The 25,174-nt window shown below is 43.6% G+C and overlaps 1 protein-coding gene across 1 annotated transcript in view; it reads right to left on the minus strand.

Annotated features, from left to right (window-relative positions):
- The window catches only part of shprh (SNF2 histone linker PHD RING helicase), a 162,756-nt gene that overhangs the window by 39,971 nt on the left and 97,611 nt on the right, over positions 1-25,174 (minus strand). The window contains exons 20-22 of the mRNA XM_068020176.1: positions 9,412-9,585; positions 7,637-7,699; positions 2,714-2,939 (exon numbers count right to left, since the gene is read on the minus strand). Coding sequence (XP_067876277.1) covers positions 2,714-2,939; positions 7,637-7,699; positions 9,412-9,585 — 463 coding nt within the window. The remainder of the gene's footprint in view (positions 1-2,713; positions 2,940-7,636; positions 7,700-9,411; positions 9,586-25,174) is intronic.

Below are 25,174 nucleotides of genomic sequence, written 5' to 3' on the forward strand. Positions count from 1 at the left end.
GATGTTTCCTCTTGTGGGTGAGTCCAAAACTAGGGGGCACTGTTTTAAAATTAGGGGTCGCCCTTTTAGGACAGCCGTGAGGAGAAATTTTTTCTCTGAGGGTTGTGCAACTTTGGAACTTTCTGCCTCAGAAGGTGGTAGAGGCGGAGTCACTGAATATTTTTAAGGCGGAGGTAGATAGATTCTTGTTAGGCAAGGGAATCAAAGATTATCGGGGTAGATGGGAATGTGGAATTCGAGACATAAACAGATCAGCCATGATCTTATTGAATGGCGAAACAGACTCAAAGGGCCAATAGCCTACTTCTGCTCCTAATTTGTATGTTTACATGGACCAGCCACATAAATGCTGTGGCTGCAAGAGCAGGTCAGAGGCTAGGAATTTTGCAGCGCCTAACTCACCTCCCGTCTCCCCAATGCCTGTCCACCATCTACAAGGAACAAGTCAGGAGCATGATGGAATACTCTCCACTTGCCTGGATAGATGCAGCTCCAACAACACTCAAGAAGCTCAAAGCAGCCCGCTTGATTGGCACCCCATCTGCCACCTTCAACATTCACTCCCTTCATCACCGATGCAAGTGGCAGCATTATGTACCATGTACAAGATGCACTGCAGCAACTCACCAAGGCTCCTTCGACAGCACTTTCCAAACCCGCGGCCTCTACCACCTCGAAGGACAAAGGCAGCAGGTGCATGGGAATACCACCACCTGCAAATTCCCCTCCAAGCATCACACCATCCTGACTTGGAACTATATCACCGTTACTTCATTGTCGCTGGGTCAAAATCCTGGAACTCCCTTCCTAACAGCACTGTTGGTGCTAGGACTGCAGTGGTTCAAGAAGGCAGCTCACTGCCACCTTCTCAAGAACAATTAGGAATGGGCAATAAATGCTGGCCTAGCCAGTGATGCTCACATCCCACTAAAGAATGAAAAGATAAATCAGTTTCCCTGAAGATACCAGGAGATACAGAATTTCTTTCAACAAATCCTGCTAAATTAACCACCGATTTAGATACAGTGAAACCTGTAAATTACGGACACCTAAGCAATTGCAAGAGATGTCCTGATTTTCAAAATGGTTAAAATCCTGGAACTCCCTTCTTAGCACCATGAGTGTACCTACACCATATGAACTGCAGTGGTTCAAGAAGGCAGCTCACCACTACCTTCGCAAGAGCAATTAGGGATGGACAATAAATGCTGACCTTGCCAGCAACACTCCCATCCCATGAAAGAATAAAAAAAAATTGTATGTACAGTAAACTAGATGAGCTAAATATCCCAGGATTGGCTGTATCTCTTGCAGTATTCCTTCTTTCTTTCATCTTCACCTAGGATTATGCCTAATTCTGCAGCCCTGTCAGCAGAATGTGATTTCAGTTCTATTTCTTGTTTGTTGGTTTCCCAATTCATTGCCATCGTGAGGTGCTTTTCCATTGAGGGAGGGATGTCCTAATTCTGGGACCTCCTACATTGGTAGCTTACACTGTTATGTGAGGGGTTCCAAAAACCAGAAGACCACACGTGAGCAGGCAAAGAGCGTACACTGCAAAATTATACCAAAGGAGGAGGTCATCAGCTCCCAGTGTTGGTGCTCTCTCCTGTACGCACCAGATCTTTTTATATTCTTCATTTCCAGATATTTATCCCCTTCCCTTTCATATTAAATATTAGTCTTTACCTCAAAGGGTACTTGTGGTGAAGTATCCCACGGTCTCAGGCATCAATTTAAGAACCTGCTCCAACCCTTCATCCATCGTTCTTCTACTTTACTGGCTGCTCCTCTCATTGCTACTCCCAGTCCACGTTGTTGCTGTTGCTCTTAACACTGCAGAGAATGATGGTGCCCAAATCTACCGCACCCCATATCCCCACCCCCCAACCTCCTCCTCCCTAGTCCCTTCTCTTCCCTTTCTCCTTTGCTCCTGAGACTTCATTCCCCAGTCTCCATCTCTTCCTGTCACTGGTTTCTGAGAACTCCTCTCCCCACAGAATGCTAAGACCTCCACCCCGCATCACCACCACCCCCAAATCCCTGACTCTCAAGCCCTTCCTGACTGCACTCCATGTGGTCGCAACTCTCTGCAATGGTGGTCGAGTGATGTCACAGATAAGGGAGGGAGGGGTTCAGGGATGCACTGCACTGGGAAACTTAATGCAATGATTACCATGTAAATTATCTAGAGGCACCATCCTGGCAGTACCAGCCATTCCGGTGCTGTTCTCAGTTTTTATGGAATGAGGATCTATTTACCCAGCTTCCATCGTGGCAGAGAAACCGCTCTATCCATGGGACAGAGCTGTGCAAGCATTCAACCCCAGAGTTAAAATACTTTTTCTGTCAATATGGATGGGTAAAGAGATCCCCATTCCACACATACCATATTTTTTCACACTTACATGCGTGTCTGCTTTTGAGTTGCGAACAGACTTGGTGCACTGTCCTAGTTCATAACTTGCAGTGTTCATGGTTTCAAGGTGCAGCTTGTGTCTATTACTAATTAAGATATTTGGAACTGTCAGTAATTATGTTTTTTTCAGGTGTCATTTCGTATAGGTTTCACTGTATTTATGTTCAGATATTTATACCTAACTGTTTCAACAAGATCCAGAGAAAATATAATTTGATTTGTGGTTTCAATGCATTAAATGTTTTCCAAAACACAACAGATCAATTCTATTATGTCTGGGAATTTCTCATGTACCTTGTATTCTTTTTTCCATGCCTCAAACAGTTCCATGAAGACGCTTCCTTCTTCTATTAGCAAGGCGTCCAATCGGTGTGCTTTCCCAAAAGCCAAGATGGCTTTTAAAGCACGTTCGGTCTCACTCGCAGCCCACAGTCCACGACTAGTAGTAGGCAAGCGTTCATCAACTAGGCCCTCATCCTCTTCGATCATCTCTTCAAAGATTGCTTTCTGCCCCATAACACTGGAAAACAAAGGCAGAGTTTTAATTTTCCCCAATATAAAGCACACTTTCTCTCCCTGTAGGGTTTCTGTTCATTCCACTATGGAGTGCACTCCCAGTCCCCATAGGGACATACACGGCTTACATAACTCGAGAGTTTAGGCACAGATTTGCAGAGCCAAGCCTTAGGAAAAAGTGTGCACATGGACACAACTGTAGGTCAACCAACTAAAACCATGGAGCTTAGCACTGCAGTACACTGATCATTTTCCCGCTGCCTGCACAGCAGATGCTCCCCTATTAGGGCTTTGCCTTCAGGGTTATTTGGAGTCAAATGGAAAGAATCCCAGCTCCCAATGGCAGCTCTACCTCTCCAACTGTTTTTTTGATCAACTGTGCCCTGAAACTCATGGGCCTCTCTGACTCTAGTATTGAATTATCAGATCTGCCTCAGGGGGAAGATTTGGTTCAAAACTTCCATCACTAGACATTCAATTTTGGAGACACCTCAAACCCCAAGACAACGTGCTGACTTCTCCAAAGGCGAGGCTACCAGATGGTCATTAGATAATCGATGAGCATGGGTTTGACCGTTGGCTGGAGGTAAAATAGGTAGCAGGAGCTCCTTATGAGCAGCACAATTCACCATAAAATGTGTGAGGCATTGCTGCCATCTGCCCAATCACAGCATGGATGCATGTCAAACAACAACACATTTGTACAGTGCCTTTAATATGGTAAATCATCCCAAGATACTTCACAAAAGTGTAATCAAACAAAATTCGACACCGAGCCACATAAAGAGCCATTAGTTCAGACAAGTGGCCAAAAGCTTTGTCAAAGATTTGGTTTAAAGTAGTGTCTTGAAGGAAGTGAGAGAGATAGGTGGAAAGATTTAGGAAGGGAATTCTAGAGCTTGGGGCCCAGGCAGCTGAAGGCCATCAAGGGTGGAGTGAAAGAAGTGAGAGTCACACAAGAGGCCAGAGTTGGAGATCTCGGAGAGCTAGAGGAGGTTTCAGAGACAGGGAGAAGCAATGCCCTGAAGGGATTTAAACACGAGGATGAGATTTTAAAATGAAGGCATTTTTGGATTGGGAGCCAATGAGCACATGGGTGATGGTGAATAGTGATTACAGAGACGCATTACATATTGCACAACTTCAACTAACAGTCCTCTTTTAATCTGCTCCTGTACATATGAGCACAGATGAGTCCCTAATTAATGCCCACCACCTGAAAACAATAAAACACCCAATTAATATTGTTACGACCAAGGCAGGAGGGGTGCACTGTCCTTCTCTCGCTCCACTTCTCCAGGGGCCACAACACACATTTAAATTACCCAGTTACCAATATGACCAATTATGTACTCTATCTATTTTAGTTTCAGAATAAAATCCACCAATCAGGTTTCTTTAATAAACAATAAAAGTATTAATTTATTATAACACAAGACTTAGTCAATAAAGATGCAAAGCTTTAATACACAGTTTGAAATATGACAGTGAATCTATATATTCCCTTCTAAATAACACACACACACACACACGTTAAAGGAAAAATAAAGATGCTTTGGCCAAAGTACTTATTAGAACCATAGAAAAATTACGGCACAGAAGGAGGCCATTCAGCCCGTCATGTCCGTGCCACCTAAAAAAAACTAGCCGCCCAATCTAATCCTACCTTCCAGCACCTGGTCCGTAGCCTTGCAGGTTACAGCACTTCAGGTGCATGTCCAGGTACGTTTTAAAAGAATTGAGGGTTTCTGCCTCCACCACCTTTCCTGGCTGTGAATTCCAGACACCGACCATCCTCTGGGTGAAAAAGTTTTTCCTCATGTCCCCTCTAATCCTTCTACCAATCACCTTAAATCAGTGCCCCCGGTAATTGACCTCTCCGCTAGGGGAAACAGGTCATTCCTGTCTACTCTATCAAGGCCCCTCATAATTTTGTACACCAGAATTAAGTCACCCCTCAGCCTCCTCTGTTCTAAGGAAAACAACCCTAGCCTATCCAATCTTTCCTCATAGCTGCAACTTTCGAGCCCTGGCAACATTCTTGTAAATCTCCTCTGCATTCTCTCCAGAGCAATTATGTCCTTCCTGTAATGTGGTGACCAGAACTGTACACAATACTCCAGCTGTGGCCTAACCTGCATTTTATACAGTTCCAGCATTACATCCCTGCTTTTGAATTCTATACCTCAGCCAATAAAGGAAAGCATTCTACATGCCTTCTTCACCACACTATCTACCCGTCCTGCCACCTTCAGGCACCTGTGGACATGCACTCCAAGGTCTTCTACCCCTCTCAATCTCCTTCCGTTTATTGTGTATTCCCTCACTTTATTTGCCCTCCCCAAATGCATTGCTTCACACTTATCTGGATTGAATTCCATTTGCCACTTCGCCACCCACCCAACCAAACCATTGATATCATTCTGGAGTCTACGGCCATCCTCTTCACTACCAACTACATGGCCAATTTTTATGTCATCAGCAAATTTCCCAATCATGCCTCCCACATTTAAGTCCAAATCATTAATATAGACCACAAACAGCAAGAGACCCAACACTGAGCCCTATGCAACGCCACTGGAAACAGCTTTCCATTTGCGAAAACATCCGCCGCCTACTACCCTTTATTTCCTGTCCCTGAGCCAATTCTGGATCCAACCTGCCATATAGCCCTGTATCCCATGGGCTTTCATTTTACTGACCGGTCTGCCATGTGGGACCTTGTCAAATGCTTTACTAAAATCCATGTAGACCAGATCCACTGCAATACCCTCATCACTCCTTCTTGTTACTTCCTCAAAGAACTCAATTAAATTAGTAAGACATGACCTTCCCTTAACAAATCCATGCTGACTATCCCTGATTAATCCGTGCCTTTCTAAGTGACAGTTTATCCTGTCTCTCAGAATAGATTCTAACAATTTACCTACACCGAGGTCAGCCTGACCAGCTTATAATTATTTGGCCTACCCTCGCACCCTTTTTAAACAATGGCACAACATTCGCAGATCTCCAATCGTCTGGTGAGGATTTGAAGATGATCATCAGCGCATCCGCTACTTTCTCCCTGGCTTCCTCTAACAACCTGGGATGCAATCCATCCGGCCCTGGCGGTTTATCCACTTTCAAGGATGTCAGACCTTCTAGTACTTCCTCTCTCATTATGCTTATTGTATCTAATATTTCACTTTCCTCCTCTTTAACTACAATGTCTGCATCATCCCTCTCCTTTGTGAAGACAGAGACAAAAAACACATTATGAACCCTGCCCACATCTTCTGCATCCACGCATAAGTTCCCTTGTACATCTCTGATAGGCCCTATCCTTTCCTTAGTTATCCTCTTGCTCTTAACGTACTGAAAAAAAAAATCTTCGAGTTTTCCTAGATTTTACCTGCCAATAATTTTTCATGTCCTCTCTTTGCTTTTCTAATTTCCTTTTTTACTTCACCCCTGCACTTTCTATAATCCTCTAGGCTTCCTAAAGTATTAAGTTTTTTGTGATCATCATAAGCTTTCTTTTCCTGCTTTAACTTACCCTGTAAGCTTCTAGATAACCAGGGGGCTCTAGATTTGGCAGTACCACCCTTTATCTTTGTGGGGACATGCCTAAGCTGTGCTTGTAGTTTCTCGCTTTTGAATACCTTCCACTGGTTTTCCTTCAAGTAGCTGTATCTAGTCCACTTTTGCCAGGTCACCTCTCAGTTTCTTAAAATTTCCCTTCCCCCAATTTAGAACTTTTACTCCTGTTTTATCTTTGTTCTTTTCCATGACTATGCTAAAACTTAATTCTTGAAGGAAAAGGACAAGATATGTTATGTTCCAGATGGCATACAGTCTGGCGTCCGCGTGCACGTAGACGGGTCACTGGGATCTTTTCAGAAGCAGTTCGTTCAGGAGATGTCAAGAGGAAGTCTTCCAGAAACTTCTCAGGCATAATGCTGCTTCAGTTTCTCCATTTCTTACACTTGAATCTCAGGATTTCTCAAAGAGGTGGAGAAAAGATGAATTGGTCTTTTTTAGCAAGTTGACCTCCAACTGACTGAAAATGAGACCCACTCTTGAGCACCATAAATCTTGTCATGTCACTTCCCTTGTAAACAAATCCCATAGTCAGAAGGCACTTGGTTTACTTAGCTGAAGACATGTGACATCCAGTAAATGCTGCTTTTAAACAGAGTCTTTCCAGTGACCCTTTAAAAAAAAGTCCAGCATCTATGGCATTACTTCAGTCCTCCACTGAATCCATCTCCACAATTCTAAACCACAAGTCCTCAAAAAATATTTAAAAATGGAAGCACTTTCATAACAGTATACAATTAACAAATAGGACATAGTGTGAGTTAGGACACGGGCAGCAAAGTTTTGTAGGGTGGAAGAAGGGAGGCTGGCCAGGAGAGCACTAGAACAGTCTAATCTGAATGATGGTTTCAGCAGCAGTTGGGCTGAGACAGGGGTGGAGATGAGTGATATTGCAAAGTTGGAAGTAGGTGGTCTTGGTGATGGAGAGGATATGAGGTCAGATGCTGACCTCAGGGTCAAATAGCACACCAAGGTTGCAAACGATCAGCTTTCGTATGTTGTTCTATACCAGGGACAGCGTCTGCCATACTGAATCAGAGAACAAGGTGCTGCCATATTGTACCCAGAAAGAGGAGAAAATCCACAAAGGACATTATTTCTTCCAGCTTAAGTACTTACCTATGCGAGAAAAGCTTGGATTCGTAGTCCGTAAATAATTCATCTGCTTTACAGAATTGACAACTGCAAAACAAAGGAAAAATAAGAGGTTTGTTCAGTGTTCCATGGGGAAAAAGAATGTTTCCTTCTCAACAGTTGATTACTGTACAACATGAAGAACTAAAACAGAAAACATTTACTTGCCTGGGCCAAGCAAAAATACAATGAGACAACTGGCCAATTATGTTTCTACGGCAAAAGCCATTCAGGCACTTGTCTGGTCTTGGATAATTCAGTTATCCCATTCAATTACCTGAGATAATAGCCCATTCATGTACCTGAGAAATGCCAATTCATGTGTCTGGAATAATGGCCCATTCATATACCTGAGAAATATCAGAAATACCATTTGCCTGAGAAATTGTTAATTCATGTACCTGACTGATATTGAATTTTTCAATTATTTCATTTAATTATCTAAGACTGTGGCCCTATTCCTGCACCTGGGACTGTGGCCCTATTCCTGCACCTGGGACTGTGGCCCTATTCCTGCACCTGGGACTGTGGCCCTATTCCTGCACCTGGGACTGTGGCCCTATTCCTGCACCTGGGACTGTGGCCCTATTCCTGCACCTGGGACTGTGGCCCTATTCCTGCACCTGGGACTGTGGCCCTATTCCTGCACCTGGGAAATGGTCCAATCCTGTACCTGTAAGATTCCTCCTTTCATGTCCCTGAGACAACAACCCAGCTCATCAAATTCTTCTCTTAGAGATCAGGTGAGATAGTCCATACAATTTAGAAATGATGCTAAATGTAGAAACAGCAACGTTTTGCATTTATAAAGCACCTTTAATACAGAATGCATCCTAAAGGAAGAGAAAAAAATCATAAAAGCAATAAAAGAAAGGAGGAATAACTGGTGTTGCTGTCTTGGCTGCACACCTCCCATCTCGAACCTCACAATGCCATTTTTCTTAGTGTATGTTAAATTACGTAATCTCCTCAGAACCATACAAGCTGGCTTAATCACAAGTATCCATAGAAATTGCTGACAATTACATTTATTCCGATAGCTATTTTGATGCAGGTTTGAATGTTACAAACCAACAGCGGTAATTCCAAACCTCATTTAATAACAATTCTCATTTAGTTAGTCATGGCACAGTGGGTAGCACCACTGCCCGAGTCAGAAGGTTGTGGGTTCAAGTCCCACTGCAGAGACTTAAGCACAAAATCCAGGCTGACACTCCAGCACTTTACTGAGGAAGTGCAGCACTGTTGGCGGTGCCATCTCTCTGCTGAGATCTTCAACTAAGGTCTCATCTGCCCTTACAGAAGATTGTAAAAAAAAATCCCATGGCACTATTTCAAAGAGCAGGGGAAGTTGTGCCTGTGTCCTGCCCAATATTTATCTCTCAACCAAAATCACTAGAAGAGATTATCTGGTCATTATCACATTGTTGTTTGTGGGAGCTTGGTGTGTGCAAATTGGCTGCTGCATTTCATACATTACAACAGCGGCTACACTTTCAAAAGTACTTCATTAGCTGTAAAGTGTTTTGGGACATCCCGAGGATATGAAAGGTGCAATAAAATGCAAGTCTTTTTTTTTGAATTGAAGCATTGTATCAGCAATTCTTCCCAAAAGATGTTACTCTACGAATATGTAGAAATATACAAGGCACCCAGGAGCAGCTATCACACAACAGAAACATTTTATAAAAAGAGAAAAGAAATGATTCTGCATTGCCCATTGGCAGAAAACAAATTGTGGCACTGCCCAATATACCCACTTGTTCAGGGGAAATCGGACAGGGCGAAGATGACACACAGTGGCAAGCCGGATCTCTTCCTGTGATGGAGGGCTCTCCAGATTCCTGACCGAGTCCTGCACCATCTTTTGGGATTTCTTCAACTCTTCAATTTGAACTGTTAGCAAAAATTGCAGGCCTCTGCAGTCCCGGAATCTGGGTGTACAAAATTAAATGTGATCAACACAAATAATGGGCAACATTTATCATCATGCCTTTTAGGTGATGGATGCTTCATCAGATCGAAGCTTAAGTTGTAGATTCTTAGTCAAAACAAATGGTAACTGTGCAAGCAGTCAGTGAAGTTTAAGCGTAGCAGTCAGTAAAATTATAGAGCAGTTACTGCAATTTAATTAGTGCAAGTTGAAATGTAGCTGTTAGTAAAGTTGTGTGACAATTAGTGAAGTTTCACTGCATCAAGTAGAAAAGTTTCAGTATATCAGTTATGTAGTTATTGTGAAGTTTCAGTGTAGTAGTTCCTGATATTTCATTGCAGTTATTAACGAAGTTCAAGGTGGCAAAACTTTGGAGCATCAGTTAGCTGAGTTTCAGTGGATTGGTTTGGCAAGGTTCAATCTATTGGTTAGTAAAGTTCCAGTGAATCACTGAAATCTGTGCAGCTGTTCAAGACATTTTAGACCCCATTCGTTGTGACAAATCATTCCATGCTCTAACAACTTACTGCATAAAGAAATTTCTCCTAATCTCTCTCTCACTGAAAATTTTTAATTAACGATTCCTCATCACGGATTTCCCAATCAAAGGAAATAGTCTTTTCCTCTTCATCAAAACCCTCATAATTTTATAAATGTCTACTTGGCATTATTCTGCTGAATTCCGGCTGATCGTGCTCGATGACTTTTATGCCCTTTCTATAATGCAAAAATGAAATATGAATAAAATAACTTGCCAGGGATATCAAAGCCAACAGCAAAAGATTTTAAGAGATTTAAGAGAAAGAAGAGTGGTAAACAGGAACGGGGCCTATTAAAGACGGATGCAGATAAGATTATAATGGTCAATAAGAAAATGGCAGACTTGTTAAATGACTACTTTGAAACTGTTTTCACAGTGGAGGAAAAGGACTGAATACCAGCAGTACAGTGAACCTAAAAATAAGTTAAGATGAGGCATTTAGTTAATTTAATATATGTTTAATAATTGCTAATGGAAAAAGTAATGGGACTTGGCAGGATGACTAACTCTCCAGGATCTGTTGGTTTCCATCCCAGAGTATTAACAGAAATGGGTGAAGAAATTTCAGATGAGTTAATAAAAATGATTTTATAAAGCTTGCCAAGTTCAGGAATTGTGCCTTTGGATTGGAAAATTTCAAATCTCACACCATTATTCGGGAGAAACCAGCTAACGACAAACCTGGTCAGTTTAACATCATTCGATAAGGTGCCACATAAAAGGTTACTACACTAGGTAAGAGCTCAGTGTTGGGGGTGATTTACTAACATGGATAGAGGACTGGCTAACCAACAGGAAACAGAAAGTTGGGATAAATGGTCACTTTCAGGATGGCAAATTGTAACGGGTGGAGTACCACAGGGATCAGTGCTGCAGCCTCAACTATTTACGACCTATATTAATGATTTGGATGAATGGCAAATGACTAATGAGGTAGTAGATGCTTTGGTGTTAATTTTTCAAAATTCGCTAGATTCTGGTAAGGTTCCATCAGACTGGAAAGTAGCAAATATCACCCCTCTATTGAAGAAGGAGGGGGGGCAGAAAAAGGGTAACTATAGGCCAGTTAGCTTGACGTCTGTCGTGGGGAAGGTGTTAGAATAGATCATTAAGGAGTTGTAGCTGGGCATTTAGAAAAACTCAAGGTAATCTGGAATAGTCGGCATGGTTTTGTGGAAGGGAAATCATGTTTAATCAATTTGTTGGAGTTCTTTGAAGGAGTAACATGTGCTGTGGATAAAGGGGAGCCTGTTGACGTACTGTACTTGGATTTCCAGAAGGCATTTGACAAGGTGCCGCATAAAAGGTTATTGCGCAAAGTAGGAGGTCATAATGTAGGGGGAAACACATTAGCATGGATAGAAGATTGGCTGGCTGGCAGGCAGAAAACAGAGAGTATGCATAAATGGGTCACAGAATCACAGAATAATACAGTGCAGAAGAGGACCTTCGGCCCATCGAGTCTGCACCGATGCATTAAAGACACCTGACCTGTCTACCTAATCCCATTTGCCAGCACTTGGCCCATTGCCTTGAATGTTATGATGTGCTAAGTACTCATCCAGGTACTTTTTAAAGGATGTGAGGCAGCCCGCCTCTACCACCCTTCCAGGCAGTGCATTCCAGACTGTCACCACCCTCTGGGTAAAAAAGTTCTTCCTCAAATCCCCCTTAAACCTCCTGCCCCTCACCTTAAACTTGTGTCCCCTAGTAACTGACCCTTCAACTAAGGGTAACAACTGCTCCCTATCCACCCTGTCCATGCCCCTCATAATCTTGTACACCTCGATCAGGTCACCCCTCAGTCTTCTCTGCTCCAGCGAAAACAACCCAAGCCTATCCAACCTCTCTTCATAGCTTAAATGTTCCATCCCAGGCAACATCCTGGTGAATCGCCCCTGCACCCCCTCCAGTGCAATCACATTCTTCCTATAATATGGCGACCAGAATTGCACACAGTACTCCAGCTGTGGTCTTACCAAAGTTCTATACAACTCCAATATGACCTCCCTGCTTTTGTAATCTATGCCTCGATTGATAAAGGCAAGTGTCCCATATGCCTTTTTCACCACCCTATTAACCTGCCCTTCTGCCTTCAGAGATCTATGGACAAACACGCCAAGGTCCCTTTGTTCCTCGGAACTTTCCAGTGTTAGGGCATTTATTGAATACTTGCGTGTCACATTACTCCTTCCAAAGTGTATCACCTCACACTTTTCAGCGTTAAATTCCATCTGCCACTTTTCTGCCCATTTGACCATCCCGTCTATATCTTCCTGTAACCCAAGACACTCAACCTCACTGTTAACCACTCGGCCAATCTTTGTGTCATCCGCGAACTTACTGATCCTACCCCCCACATAGTCATCTATGTCGTTTATATAAATGATAAACAATAGAATTAAAAATTTGGGTCAGAACCCCTGCAATCTCCACCCTTGCCTCCCACAGCATCCTGGGACACAAATCGTCCGGACCTAGAGATTTGTCCACTTTTAAGCCTGCCAAAACCTCCAATACCTTGTCACTCCTTATGACAATTTGCTCAAGAACCTTACAGTCTCTCTCTCTGAGTTCCATATCTACATCCTCATTCTCTTGGGTGAAGACAGATATGAAGTATTCGTTCAACACCCTACCAATGTCCTCTGGCTCCACCCACAGATTTCCCCCTTGGCCCCTAATGGGTCCTACTCTTTCCCTGGTTATCCTCTTCCCATTGATATACTTAGAGAATATCTTGGGATTTTCTGTACTTTTACCAGCCAGAGCTTTCTCATATCCCCTCTTTGCTCTCCTAATTGCTTTCTTAAGCTCCATCCTACACTTTCTGTACTCCACTAATGCTTCCGTTAATTTGCTCTCCTTGTATTTGCTAAAAGCCTCTCTTTTCCTTCTCATCATACCCTGAATGTTTCTGGTCATCCACGGTTCTCTGGGCTTGTTGCTCCTACCGATTACCCTAGAGGGAACATGTTGGGCCTGTACCCTCCCCATTTTCTTTTTGAATGCCCCCCACTGCTCTTCTGTAGATTTCCCGACAAGTAACTCTTTCCAGTCTACCTTGGCCAGATCCTGCCTTATTTTACTAAAATTCGCTCTCTCCTAATCCAAAACCTTTTTTTGCAACTCGTCTATTTCTTTCTCCATAACAAGCTTAAATTGTACCATGTTGTGGTTGCCATCACCAAAATGCTCCCCCAACACATCAACCACCTGTCCGGCTTCATTCCCCAGAATTAGGTCCAGCACTGCACTCTCCCTTGTTGGATCCTCTGCATATTGAGATAAAAAGTTCTCCTGTATACATTTTAAGAACTCCACTCCATTTAAGCCCTTAACACAATGACTATCCCAATTAATGTTGGGAAAGTTGCAATCACCTAATATAATTACCCTATTATTATTTTTACACACCTCTGCGAATTGCACACATATTTGCTCCTCAATTTCCTGCTGACTATCTGGGGGTCTATAATAAACACCTAGCAATGTGGCTATCCCTTTTTTAATTCTTAAACTCTACCCATAAAGCTTCATTTGATGCCCCCTCCAAGATATCATCTCTCCTTACTGCAGTAACTGACTCCTTAACTAATATTACAATGCCACCTCTTTTACCCCCTCCTCTGTCTCGCCTGAAGATTCTACATCCCGGGATATTGAGCTGCCAATCCTGCACCTCCCTCAACCATGTCTCCGTGATGGCTACTATATCACAATTCCACGTGTCAATCCTGGCCCTTAACTCATCCATTTTACCTGTAATACTCCTGGCATTAAAGTAGAGGCCATCCATCCTGGTCTTACTCCCTTGAAACTTACTTCCGCTGTATTCCCTCTGACTTGTTTGCCTTCCTGTGTTTAGCTCTGTCCCTATTCTGCTAGCAGTCTGCGTCCCCTCCCCCTGCCAAATTAGTTTAAACTCCTCCCAACAGCACAAGCAAACCCGCCAGCAAGGATGTTAGTCCCCCTCTGGTTCAGATGTAGACCATCCCGCTTGTACAGGTCCCACCTTCCCCAGAAACAGTCCAAGTGGTCCAGGAATCTAAAACCCTCCCTCCTGCACCAACTCTTAAGCCACGCATTCATCTGTGCTATTCTCCTATTTCTATACTCGCTAGCACGTGGTACTGGGAGTAATCCAGAGATTACAACCCGAGAGGTCCTGCTTTTTAGTCTACTGCCTAACTCCCTGAATTCTTGATGCAAGACCTCATCCCTCTTTCTATGTATGTCATTGGTACCAACATGTACCATGACCCTCTCCCTTCAGGAAGCCCTGCAGCCGTTCAGTGACATCCCAGACCCTGACACCAGGGAGGCAACACACCATCCTGGTGTCACGTTGACGGCCACAGTAGCGCCTATCTGTTCCCCTGACTATAGAATCCCCTATTACTATTGCTCTTCCTCTCTTTCCCCCTTGCTGTGCAGACAGGCTGCTTGTGGTGCCAGAACCTTGGCTCTGTCCGCACTCCCTGGAGGAACCAGCCTCATCAGCCTCCAAAATGGAATGCTGATTTGCAAGCAGGACCCCAGGGGACTCCTGAACTACCTGCCTGTTTCTCTCGGACTGCCTGGTGGTCACCCATTTCCTTCCTTCTTCAAGTCCCTTCAGCTGCGGTGTGACCACCTCTCTAAACGTGCTATCCACGATGCTCTCAGACTCGCGGATGCTCCACAGTGTTTCCAGCCGCCGTTCCAGCTCTGAAACCCGAGCTTCCAGGAGCTGCAGCTGGACACACTTCCTGCACACATGCTGGTCCCGGGGACTGGAAATGTTCCCAGATTCCCACATGCAGCAAGAGGAGCAAACCATGACTTTAAGCTCTCCTGCCACGATTAAACCCTTTAAATTTAAAATTTTAGAAGACTATTATAATAAAAAAATCAACTAAGTCTTGCTAAAACAATGACTTACAATTAAATCCAGTTTGAAAAATACCCACCAGGACTTACTCACCAGTCAGCTGTGCTCTTTGGAAACTCTCGGCTCCCCTCACGCTCTTTGAGGACAGGTAGGAAATGAAAGGAGCTCCTCGCTCCCTCCCTACCGAACTCCCACAGTCACAAAACTCCCACTTTAGCACTCTAATGCAGCCCCAAGTCAGCACTCCAGTGCAAACCAAGTCAGCACTGTAAGATGGCCCACTTTTATACTGTCTGAATCTAGCCCCTGAAAACTGGCTTAAGCCAGTTATCTAATAACAAGGTGCAACTGCAAGCAGAGCCTGAGTGAACTCTGTTTAAAGCTGGTCTAAAACTTTTCTGATTGGCAGGATGTGACAAGCAGAGTCCCACAGGGGTCTGTGCTGGGGCCTCAATGTTTTACAATTTATATCAATGACTTAAATGAGGGGAGCGATGGCATGATAGCTAAATTTGCAGATGACACAAAGATAGGTAGGAAAGTATGTTGTGAAGAGGACATAAGGAGGTAAGGAGGTTGCAGACCAATATAAATAGATTGAGTGGCAAAAATCAGGTAGATGAAGTGTAATGTGGGAAAATATGAAGTTGTTCACTTTGGCAGGAAGAATAAAAAAGCAGAGTATTACTTAAATGGAGAACAACTGCAGAATTCCGAAGTGCAGAGGGATCTAGGTGTTCTAGTGCATGAGTTACAAAAAGTTAGTATGCAGGTACAGCAAGTAATAAAGACGACTAATGGAATGCTATCCTTTATTACGAGAAGAATTGAAAATAAAAGAAAGGATGTTATGCTTCAGTTATACAGGGCATTGGTGAGACCACATCTCAAATACTGTGAGCAGTTTTGGTCTCCTTATTTAACGAAGGATATAAATGGATTGGAGGTGGTTCAGAGGAGGTTCACTAGATTGATACCTGGAATGAGCAGGTTGTCTTATGAAGAAAGGTTGGACAGACTGGGCTCGTTTTCACTGGAGTTTAGAAGAGCAAGGGGAGACTTCATTCAAGTTAATAAGATCCTGAACGGTCTTGACAAGGTGGATGTGGAGAGGATGTTTCCTCTTGTGGGTGAGTCCAGAACTAGGGGGCACTGTTTTAAAATTAGAAGTCGCCCTTTTAGGACAGAGACGAGGAGAATTTTTTTTCTCTGAGGGTTGTGCGACTTTGGAACTCTCTGTCTCAGAAGGAGGTGGAGGCAGGATCATTGAATAGTTTTAAGGTGGAGGTAGATAGATTCTTGTTAGGCAAGGAAATCAAGGGTTATCGGGGTAGATGGGAGTGTGGAATCCAAAACACAAACAGATCAGCCATGATCTTACTGAATGGCGGAGCTTGAGGGGCCAAATGGCCTACTTCTGCTCCCAATTCGTATGTTCATATGTTTGAAGGGACCGACTGTATTGTAGCCAAATTTGCTGAAGATACAAAGGTAGGTAGGAAAGCAAGTTTTGAGGACACAAAGAGTCTGAAAAAGGATATAGACAGGTTAGTGAATGGGCATAAATTTGGCAGATGGAATCTAATGTGGGAATATATGAGGTTGTCCACTTTGGCAGGAAGAATAGAAAAGCAAAATATTATTTACATGGAGACTGCAGAATGCTGCGGTACAGAGGGACCTGGGTACCCTTGTACATGAATCTCAAGAAGTCAGCATGCAGGTACAGCAAGTAATTAGGAAGGCAAATGGAATGTTGGCCTTTATTGCAAAAGGGAGTATAAAAGTAGCTAAGTCTTGCTACAACTGTACAGGGCATTGGTGAGACCACACCAAGAGTACTGTGTACAGTTTTCGTCTCCCTACTTAAAGGGGGGCATACTGGCATTGGAGACAGTTTGGAGAATGTTCACTAGGCTTATTCCTGGGATGAAGGGGTTGTTTTATGAGGAAAGGTTGAGCAGGTTGGGCCTATATTCATTGGAGTTTAGAAGAATGGGAGGTGATCTTACTGAAACGTATAAGATTCTGAGGGGGCTTGACCGGGTAGATGCTGAGAGGATGTTTCCCCTCATGGGGGAATCTAGAACTAGGGGCACAGTTTCAGAATAAGGGGCCTCCCATTTAAGATGGAGATGAGGAGGAATTTCTTCTCTCAGAGGGTCGTTATGTTTGGAATGCTCTTCCCCAGAAAGCAGTGGAGGCTGAGTCATTGAATATATTCGAGGCTGAGTTAGGCAGATTTTTGATTGGCAAGGGAGTCAAGGGTTATGGAGGGCAGACAGGAAAGTGGAATCATAGATCAGCTATGATTTTACGGAACGACAGAGCAGGCTGGAGAAACTGAATGGCCTACTCCTGCTCCTATTTCTGATGTTCTTATGCTGTCAGAAAGGTGACCGGGGTCTATCATCAGAAACAGAGTGACTAAGTGCAGTCTTGAGGCATTGGCAGCTTGATAAATTCAGAAAGGAGCGCCTGAGTTAGTAGACCAGGTTGGTGGGGATCTCCAGGTGACTGTTAGTCAATGCCCATGATGGATAATCATTCAGCCTCCCTCAGTTTTTCCTCCCTTCAAAGAGATGGGGAGGAACAGTTCTGATAAAAAATTACAGCCAAATTTTAGTTCTAATGAAAGGTCATTGACCTGAAATGTTAACTCTTCTCTCCGCAGATGCTGCTAGTCCTGCTGAGCATTTCCAGCCTTTTCTGTTTTTATGACAAATCTTAACCTGTCTATCTTTGTTTAAATGCTAATTAACCTGATTTAGAAGATTTTCTCCTATTTCACACACGGGGATAGAAATAACCACTTGCAATTCTGGCAACTGAAAGCTCAACATTTTTGTGGAATAACATCCTTCAGCCCATTATTTTAACAGGTGTTAACATGGAATTAACACCCCCGCTAAAACAGCGGACAGACACAGGTCACAGATCGCCAACAGTAACTTCTAGTCCATAATGCGCCTTTGAGCCTGTCAAAAAGGCTTATTTTCCTGTACAAAATGTACTACAATTATATTTTTTTTAAATGAAATATGTGAATGCGTGATTTGCAGAAACAGGTAGGAAAAACTGAAGTTTGTCAACTCAGCTGAACCTGACTGACAGCTTCTAGCTTCTAATCTATTATACTCGGAGTGATTTAGGGGGTCTATGTACAGAAATCACTAAACACTAGTTGACAGGTACAAAGGCTAATGGAATGTTGATCTTTATCTCAAAGGGGCTGAAATGCAAAGAGATAGAAGTTATGTTACCGTTATATAAAGTGCTGGTTAGACCCCATCTGGAGTACTGTGTATAATTCTAGGCACTGCAATATTTCAGGTCTCACCAGATCTCAAGATCCTATATAATTGCAATAAGACTTCTCTAGCCTTGTATTCCAATCCTTTTATAATAAAGGATAACATACTATTTGCCTTCCTAATTGCTTGCTGTATCTGCAAGTTAACTTTCTGTGATTTGTGTTTAAGAACACCCAGATCCCTCTGAAAACCAGCATATCCCAGCCAGTCTCCCCTCTATAGCTTCCCACCTCATAGACTTGCAACCTCGAACAGCCTGCTTCGACCTCTTTTCCATAATCCACAAACAGGACTGTACCGGCAGACCCATTGTTTCAGGCTGTTCCTGCCCCACTGAACTTACTTCTTCCTATCTTGACTTTATTTTTTCTCCCCTTGTCCAGTCTCTTCCCACCTACATTGGTGACTCTTCTGACACCCTACATCATTTCAACTATTTCCAGTTTCCTAGCCCTAACTACCTGCTCTTTACTATGGACGTCCAATCTCTCTACACCTCCATCCCCCATCAGGATGGTCTTAGGGCTGTCCACTTGTTCCTTGAACAGCAGCCTTGTTGCCTCCTCCTCAAGGCTTACTTTCCCACCTAGCTTTATATCAGCAAATCTGGATACATTACACTTGGTTGCCTCACCTAAGTTATCAATCTAGACTGTAAATAGCTGAGGCCCACTAGTTGCACCACCCCACTAATTACAGCCTGCCAACCCAAAAATGACCTGTTTATTCCTACTCTCTGTTTTCTGTCCTCAATCCATGCTAATATCCCCAATCCTATGAGCCCTAATTTTGTATAATAACCTCATGTGGCAACTTATCGCATACTTTTTAAAAATCCAAATACACGACCGCCGCTAGTTCCCCCTTATCCATCCTGCTAGTTACAACCTCAAAATACTCTTAACAGATTTATCAAATACAATTTCCCTTTCATAAATCTTTATTGACTCTACCCAATCATATGATTTTCTAAGTGCTCTGTTACCACATCCCCAACAGATTTGAGTGTTTTCCACACTACTGATGTCAGGCTGACTAGTCTACGTTCCTCATTTTTCTCTCCCTCCTCTCATGAATAACAAGGTTACATTTGCTACCTTTCAATCCAAGGGGACCATTCTAGAATCTAGTGATTTCTGGAAAATCAAAATCAATGCATCCACTATCTCTGTAGCGACTTCCTTTAAAACCCTAGAATGTAGGCCATCAGTTCCAGGAGACTTGTCAGCTTTTAGTCTTATTCATTATTAGTATTATATCTTTACAAATACTAATTTAAGTTCCTCGTTCTCACTAACTCGGTTCCCCAGTAATTGAATGACAGAACAAACTCAAGGGGCTGAATGGCCTACTCCTGCTTCTATGTTTTTCTATGATTATTGATGTCACGCCTCACCATTTCCCCAGAGGATAATGACTGCTCTAATATAGACTACTACCAAGCTGCTGCATGGTGACAAAGGAATTTCCACCATCAGCACATAAATACACAGAAAACATCTTTCAAGTTATGGAACATGAGCAGGTGCTATACTCATTTATCTACATTTACAGTTGTACACTGTAGTAAATCCTAAATATGGAAATCTTAGAGTCCTTTTTTTAAGTTAATAAAACTCACCACCACGATAACTCCACTCCCTTTTACATTTCCAGTCCCTAAGTCCATCAGTACAATGACAGGAATACTCCAAATAAAGACAGCAATCCATTCACATCAATGAACATCTTTCTTATCGCAGGGAACATCCTGCTCATCTTAAAATAGTGGCTGCAACTAATCTTCAAAGAATGAAGCTTTCATATCACAGAAAAGAATGACTAAAAGATTAAAAAGGAGGAAAAAATTAGAGAATGAGAGAAAGCTAGCAAGAAATATAAAAACAGATAGTAAGAGGTTCTATAGATATTTAAAAAAGAAAAGTTAACAAAGTGAGCATTGGTCCTATAGAAAGTGAGTCTGGGGAATTAATAATGGAAAATAAGGAGATGGTAGATGAACTGAGCAGGTATTTTGCATTGGTCTTCACTATAGAGGATACAAGTAACATCCCAGAATTAGCTGCAAGTCAGGAAATGGAAGGGAGGGAGGAACTCAAGAAAATTACAACCACCAGGGAAGTGGTACTGAACAGATTGTTGGAGCTGCGGGCTGACAAGCCCCCAGGTCCTGATGGACTTCATCCTAGGGTCTTAAAAGAAGTGGCTAGTGAGATAGTTGATGCGTTGGTTTTAATTTTCCAAAATTTCCTAGATTCGGGGAAGATTCCATTAGATTGGAAAATAGCGAATGTAACTCCTTTATTCAAAAAGGGAGGGAGACAGAAAGCAGGAAACTACAGGCCAGTTAGCACAACATCTATCATAGGGAAAATGTTAAAAGTTATTATTAAAGATGTTATAGCAGGGCACTTAGAAAAATTCAAGGTAATCAGACGGAGTCAACATGGTTTTGTAAAAGGGAAATCATGTTTAATCAGTTTATTGGAGTTCTTTGAAGAAGTAACATGTGCTGTGGATAAAGGGGAACTGGTGAATGTACTGTACATGGATTTCCAGAAGGCATTTGATAAGGTGTCAAATCAAAGGTTATTGCAGAAAATAAAAGCTCATGGCGTAGGGGGTAACATATTGGCATGGATAGAAGATTAGCTAACTAACAGGAAACAAAGAGTAGGCATAAATGTGCCATTTTCTGGTTGGCAAGATGTAACGAGAGGTGTGCCGCTGGGATCAGTGCTGGGGCCTCAATGTTTTACAATTTATATAACTGACTTGAAGGGACCGAAGGTATGGTTGCTAAATTTACTGATGACACAAAGATAGGTAGGAACGTAAGTTGTGAAGAGGGCATAAGGGGCTGCAAAGGGATATAGATAGGTTAAGTGAATGGGCAAAGATCTGGAAAGTGGAGTATAATGAGATCTTTTTGCGAGGAGCAGCTTTGACAGAATGAGGTGCGGAGCAGACTTACAGCTGAGCGGTCAATTTCACTTTGACAGAACGAGGTGCGGAGCGGACTTACAGCTGAGCGGTCAATTTCAGTAAGTTACAAGTTAATCCCCTTTTGTTTCGGAGGACCAGGGGACTGCTGGGTAAGGGAAAACTATTTATTTGGGCAGTTTTAAAATCTTTATCTTTTTGCGAGGAGCAGCTTTGACAGAACGAGGTGCGGAGCGGACTTACAGCTGAGCGGTCAATTTCAGTAAGTTACAAGTTAATCCCCTTTTGTTTCGGAGGACCAGGGGACTGCTGGGTAAGGGAAAACTATTTATTTGGGCAGTTTTAAAATCTTTATCTTTTTGCGAGGAGCAGCTTTGACAGAACGAGGTGCGGAGCGGACTTACAGCTGAGCGGTCAATTTCAGTAAGTTACAAGTTAATCCCCTTTTGTTTCGGAGGACCAGGGGACTGCTGGGTAAGGGAAAACTATTTATTTGGGCAGTTTTAAAATCTTTATCTTTTTGCGAGGAGCAGCTTTGACAGAACGAGGTGCGGAGCGGACTTACAGCTGAGCGGTCAATTTCAGTAAGTTACAAGTTAATCCCCTTTTGTTTCGGAGGACCAGGGGACTGCTGGGTAAGGGAAAACTATTTATTTGGGCAGTTTTAAAATCTTTATCTTTTTGCGAGGAGCAGCTTTGACAGAACGAGGTGCGGAGCGGACTTACAGCTGAGCGGTCAATTTCAGTAAGTTACAAGTTAATCCCCTTTTGTTTCGGAGGACCAGGGGACTGCTGGGTAAGGGAAAACTATTTATTTGGGCAGTTTTAAAATCTTTATCTTTTTGCGAGGAGCAGCTTTGACAGAACGAGGTGCGGAGCGGACTTACAGCTGAGCGGTCAATTTCAGTAAGTTACAAGTTAATCCCCTTTTGTTTCGGAGGACCAGGGGACTGCTGGGTAAGGGAAAACTATTTATTTGGGCAGTTTTAAAATCTTTATCTTTTTGCGAGGAGCAGCTTTGACAGAACGAGGTGCGGAGCGGACTTACAGCTGAGCGGTCAATTTCAGTAAGTTACAAGTTAATCCCCTTTTGTTTCGGAGGACCAGGGGACTGCTGGGTAAGGGAAAACTATTTATTTGGGCAGTTTTAAAATCTTTATCTTTTTGCGAGGAGCAGCTTTGACAGAACGAGGTGCGGAGCGGACTTACAGCTGAGCGGTCAATTTCAGTAAGTTACAAGTTAATCCCCTTTTGTTTCGGAGGACCAGGGGACTGCTGGGTAAGGGAAAACTATTTATTTGGGCAGTGGCAGTACCCGAGACACTACACATGTAGTGTCTCCCACCCACCCTCCTCCTCTAACCAAAAAAAAAAAGGACTCTGGTGTGTTGATAAGGTAAGCTTTTTATTTAAAAAGTTCAGTCCGTCGGATTGCTAAGCGAACAAGTTTTGACTTTTTTTTTTTCCGTTTGGTTTTCCAGTAGATTTGTTGGGAATCTAGAATAGTGGGAATGGAGGTAAAGGCAGTTGTATGTTCCTCCTGCAGAATGTGGGAGGTAGGGGTCGCCAAGAGTGTCCCTGCTGACTGCATCTGCGGGAAGTGCACCCAACTCCAGCTCCTCGCAGACCGCGTTAGGGAACTGGAGCTGGAGCTGGATGAACTTCGGATCATTCGGGAGGCGGAGGGGATTATTGACAGGAGTTATAGGGAGGCAGTCACACCTCAGGTAAAAGAAGTAGGTGGATGGGTTACCGTCAGGGGAAGGAAAGGGAACCAGCAGGCAGTGCAGGGATCCCCTGTGGCCGTTTCCCTCAACAACAGGTATACCGTTTTGGATACTGTTGGGGGAGATGACTTACCAGGGGTAAGCAATGGGGTGCAGGTCTCTGGCACAGAGTCTGTCCCTGTTGCTCAGAAGGGAAAGGGGAAGAGGAGCAGAGCATTAGTCATTGGGGACTCCATAGTTAGGGGAACAGATAGGAGGTTCTGTGGGAACGAGAGAGACTCACGGTTGGTGTGTTGCCTCCCAGGTGCCAGGGTACGTGATGTCTCTGATCGTGTTTTTGGGATCCTTAAGGGGGAGGGGGAGCACCGCCAAGTCGTGGTCCACATAGGCACCAACGACATAGGTAGGAAGAGAGATGGGGATTTAAGGCAGAAATTCAGGGAGCTAGGGTGGAAGCTTAGAGCGAGAACAACCAGAGTTGTTATCTCTGGGTTGTTGCCCGTGCCACGTGCTAGCGAAGAGAGGAACAGGGAGAGAGAGGAGTTGAACACGTGGCTGCAGGGATGGCGTAGGAGGGAGGGTTTTGGTTTCCTGGATAATTGGGGCTCTTTCTGGGGTAGGTGGGACCTCTACAAACAGGATGGTCTTCACCTGAACCAGAGGGGTACCAATATCCTGGGGGGGGAGATTTGTTAGTGCTCTTCGGGGGGGTTTAAACTAAATCAGCAGGGGAATGGGAACCTAAATTGTAGTTCCAGTGTACAGGCTGTTGAGAGTAGTGAGGTAGGGGATAAGGTTACAGGGACGCAAGAGGGCACTGGCAAGCAAGAACTTGGTTTAAAGTGTGTCTACTTCAACGCCAGGAGCATCCGGAATAAGGTGGGTGAGCTTGCAGCATGGGTTGGTACCTGGGATCTCGATGTTGTGGCCATTTCAGAGACATGGGTAGAGCAGGGGCAGGAATGGATGTTGCAGGTTCCGGGATTTAGATGTTTCAGTAAGAACAGAGAAGAGGGTAAAAGAGTGGGGGGGGGGGGGGTGGCATTGTTAATCAAGGAAAGTATTACAGCGGCTGAAAGGACGTTTGAGGACTCGTCTACTGAGGTAGTATGGGCCGAGGTTAGAAACAGGAGAGGAGAGGTCACCCTGTTGGGAGTTTTCTATAGACCTCCGAATAGTTCCAGAGATGTAGAGGAAAGGATAGCGAAGATGATTCTCGACAGGAGCGAGAGTAACAGGGTAGTGGTTATGGGGGACTTTAACTTTCCAAATATTGACTGGAAATACTATAGTTCGAGTACTTTAGATGGGTCTGTTTTTGTCCAGTGTGTGCAGGAGGGTTTTCTGACACAGTATGTGGACAGGCCAACCAGGGGCGATGCCACATTGGATTTGGTACTGGGTAATGAACCCGGCCAGGTGTTCGATTTAGATGTAGGTGAGCACTTTGGCGATAGTGATCACAATTCGGTTAGGTTTACCTTAGCGATGGGCAGGGACAGGTATATACCGCAGGGCAAGAATTATAGCTGGGGGAAAGGAAATTATGACGCGATTAGGCAAGATTTAGGATGTGTAGGATGGGGAAGGAAACTGCAGGGGATGGGCACAAACGAAATGTGGAGCTTATTCAAGGAGCAGCTAATGCGTGTCCTTGATAAGTATGTACCTGTCAGGCAGGGAGGAAGTTGTCGAGCGAGGGAGCCGTGGTTTACTCAAGAAGTTGAAGCGCTTGTCAAGAGGAAGAGGGCGGCTTATGTTAGGATGAGACGTGAAGGCTCAGTTAGGGCGCTTGAGAGTTACAAGCTAGCCAGGAAGGATCTAGAGGGAGGGCTAAGAAGAGCAAGGAGAGGACACGAGAAGTCATTGGCGGATAGGATCAAAGAAAACCCTAAAACTTTCTATAAGTATATCAGGAATAAAAGAATGATAAGAGTTAGAACAGGGCCAATCAAGGATAGTAGTGGGAAGTTGTGTGCGGAATCAGAGGAGATAGGGGAAGCGTTAAATGAATATTTTTCGTCAGTATTTACAGTAGAGAAAGAAAATGTTGCCGAGGAGATTACTGAGATACAGACTACTAGGCTAGATGGGATTGAGATTCACAAGGAGGAGGTGTTAGCAATTTTGGAAAGAGTGAAAATAGATAAGTCCCCTGGGCCAGATGGGATTTATCCTAGGATTCTCTGGGA

This window comes from Heterodontus francisci, chromosome 3 (genome assembly GCF_036365525.1).
Source record: "Heterodontus francisci isolate sHetFra1 chromosome 3, sHetFra1.hap1, whole genome shotgun sequence".
Taxonomy (NCBI): Eukaryota; Metazoa; Chordata; class Chondrichthyes; order Heterodontiformes; family Heterodontidae; genus Heterodontus; species Heterodontus francisci.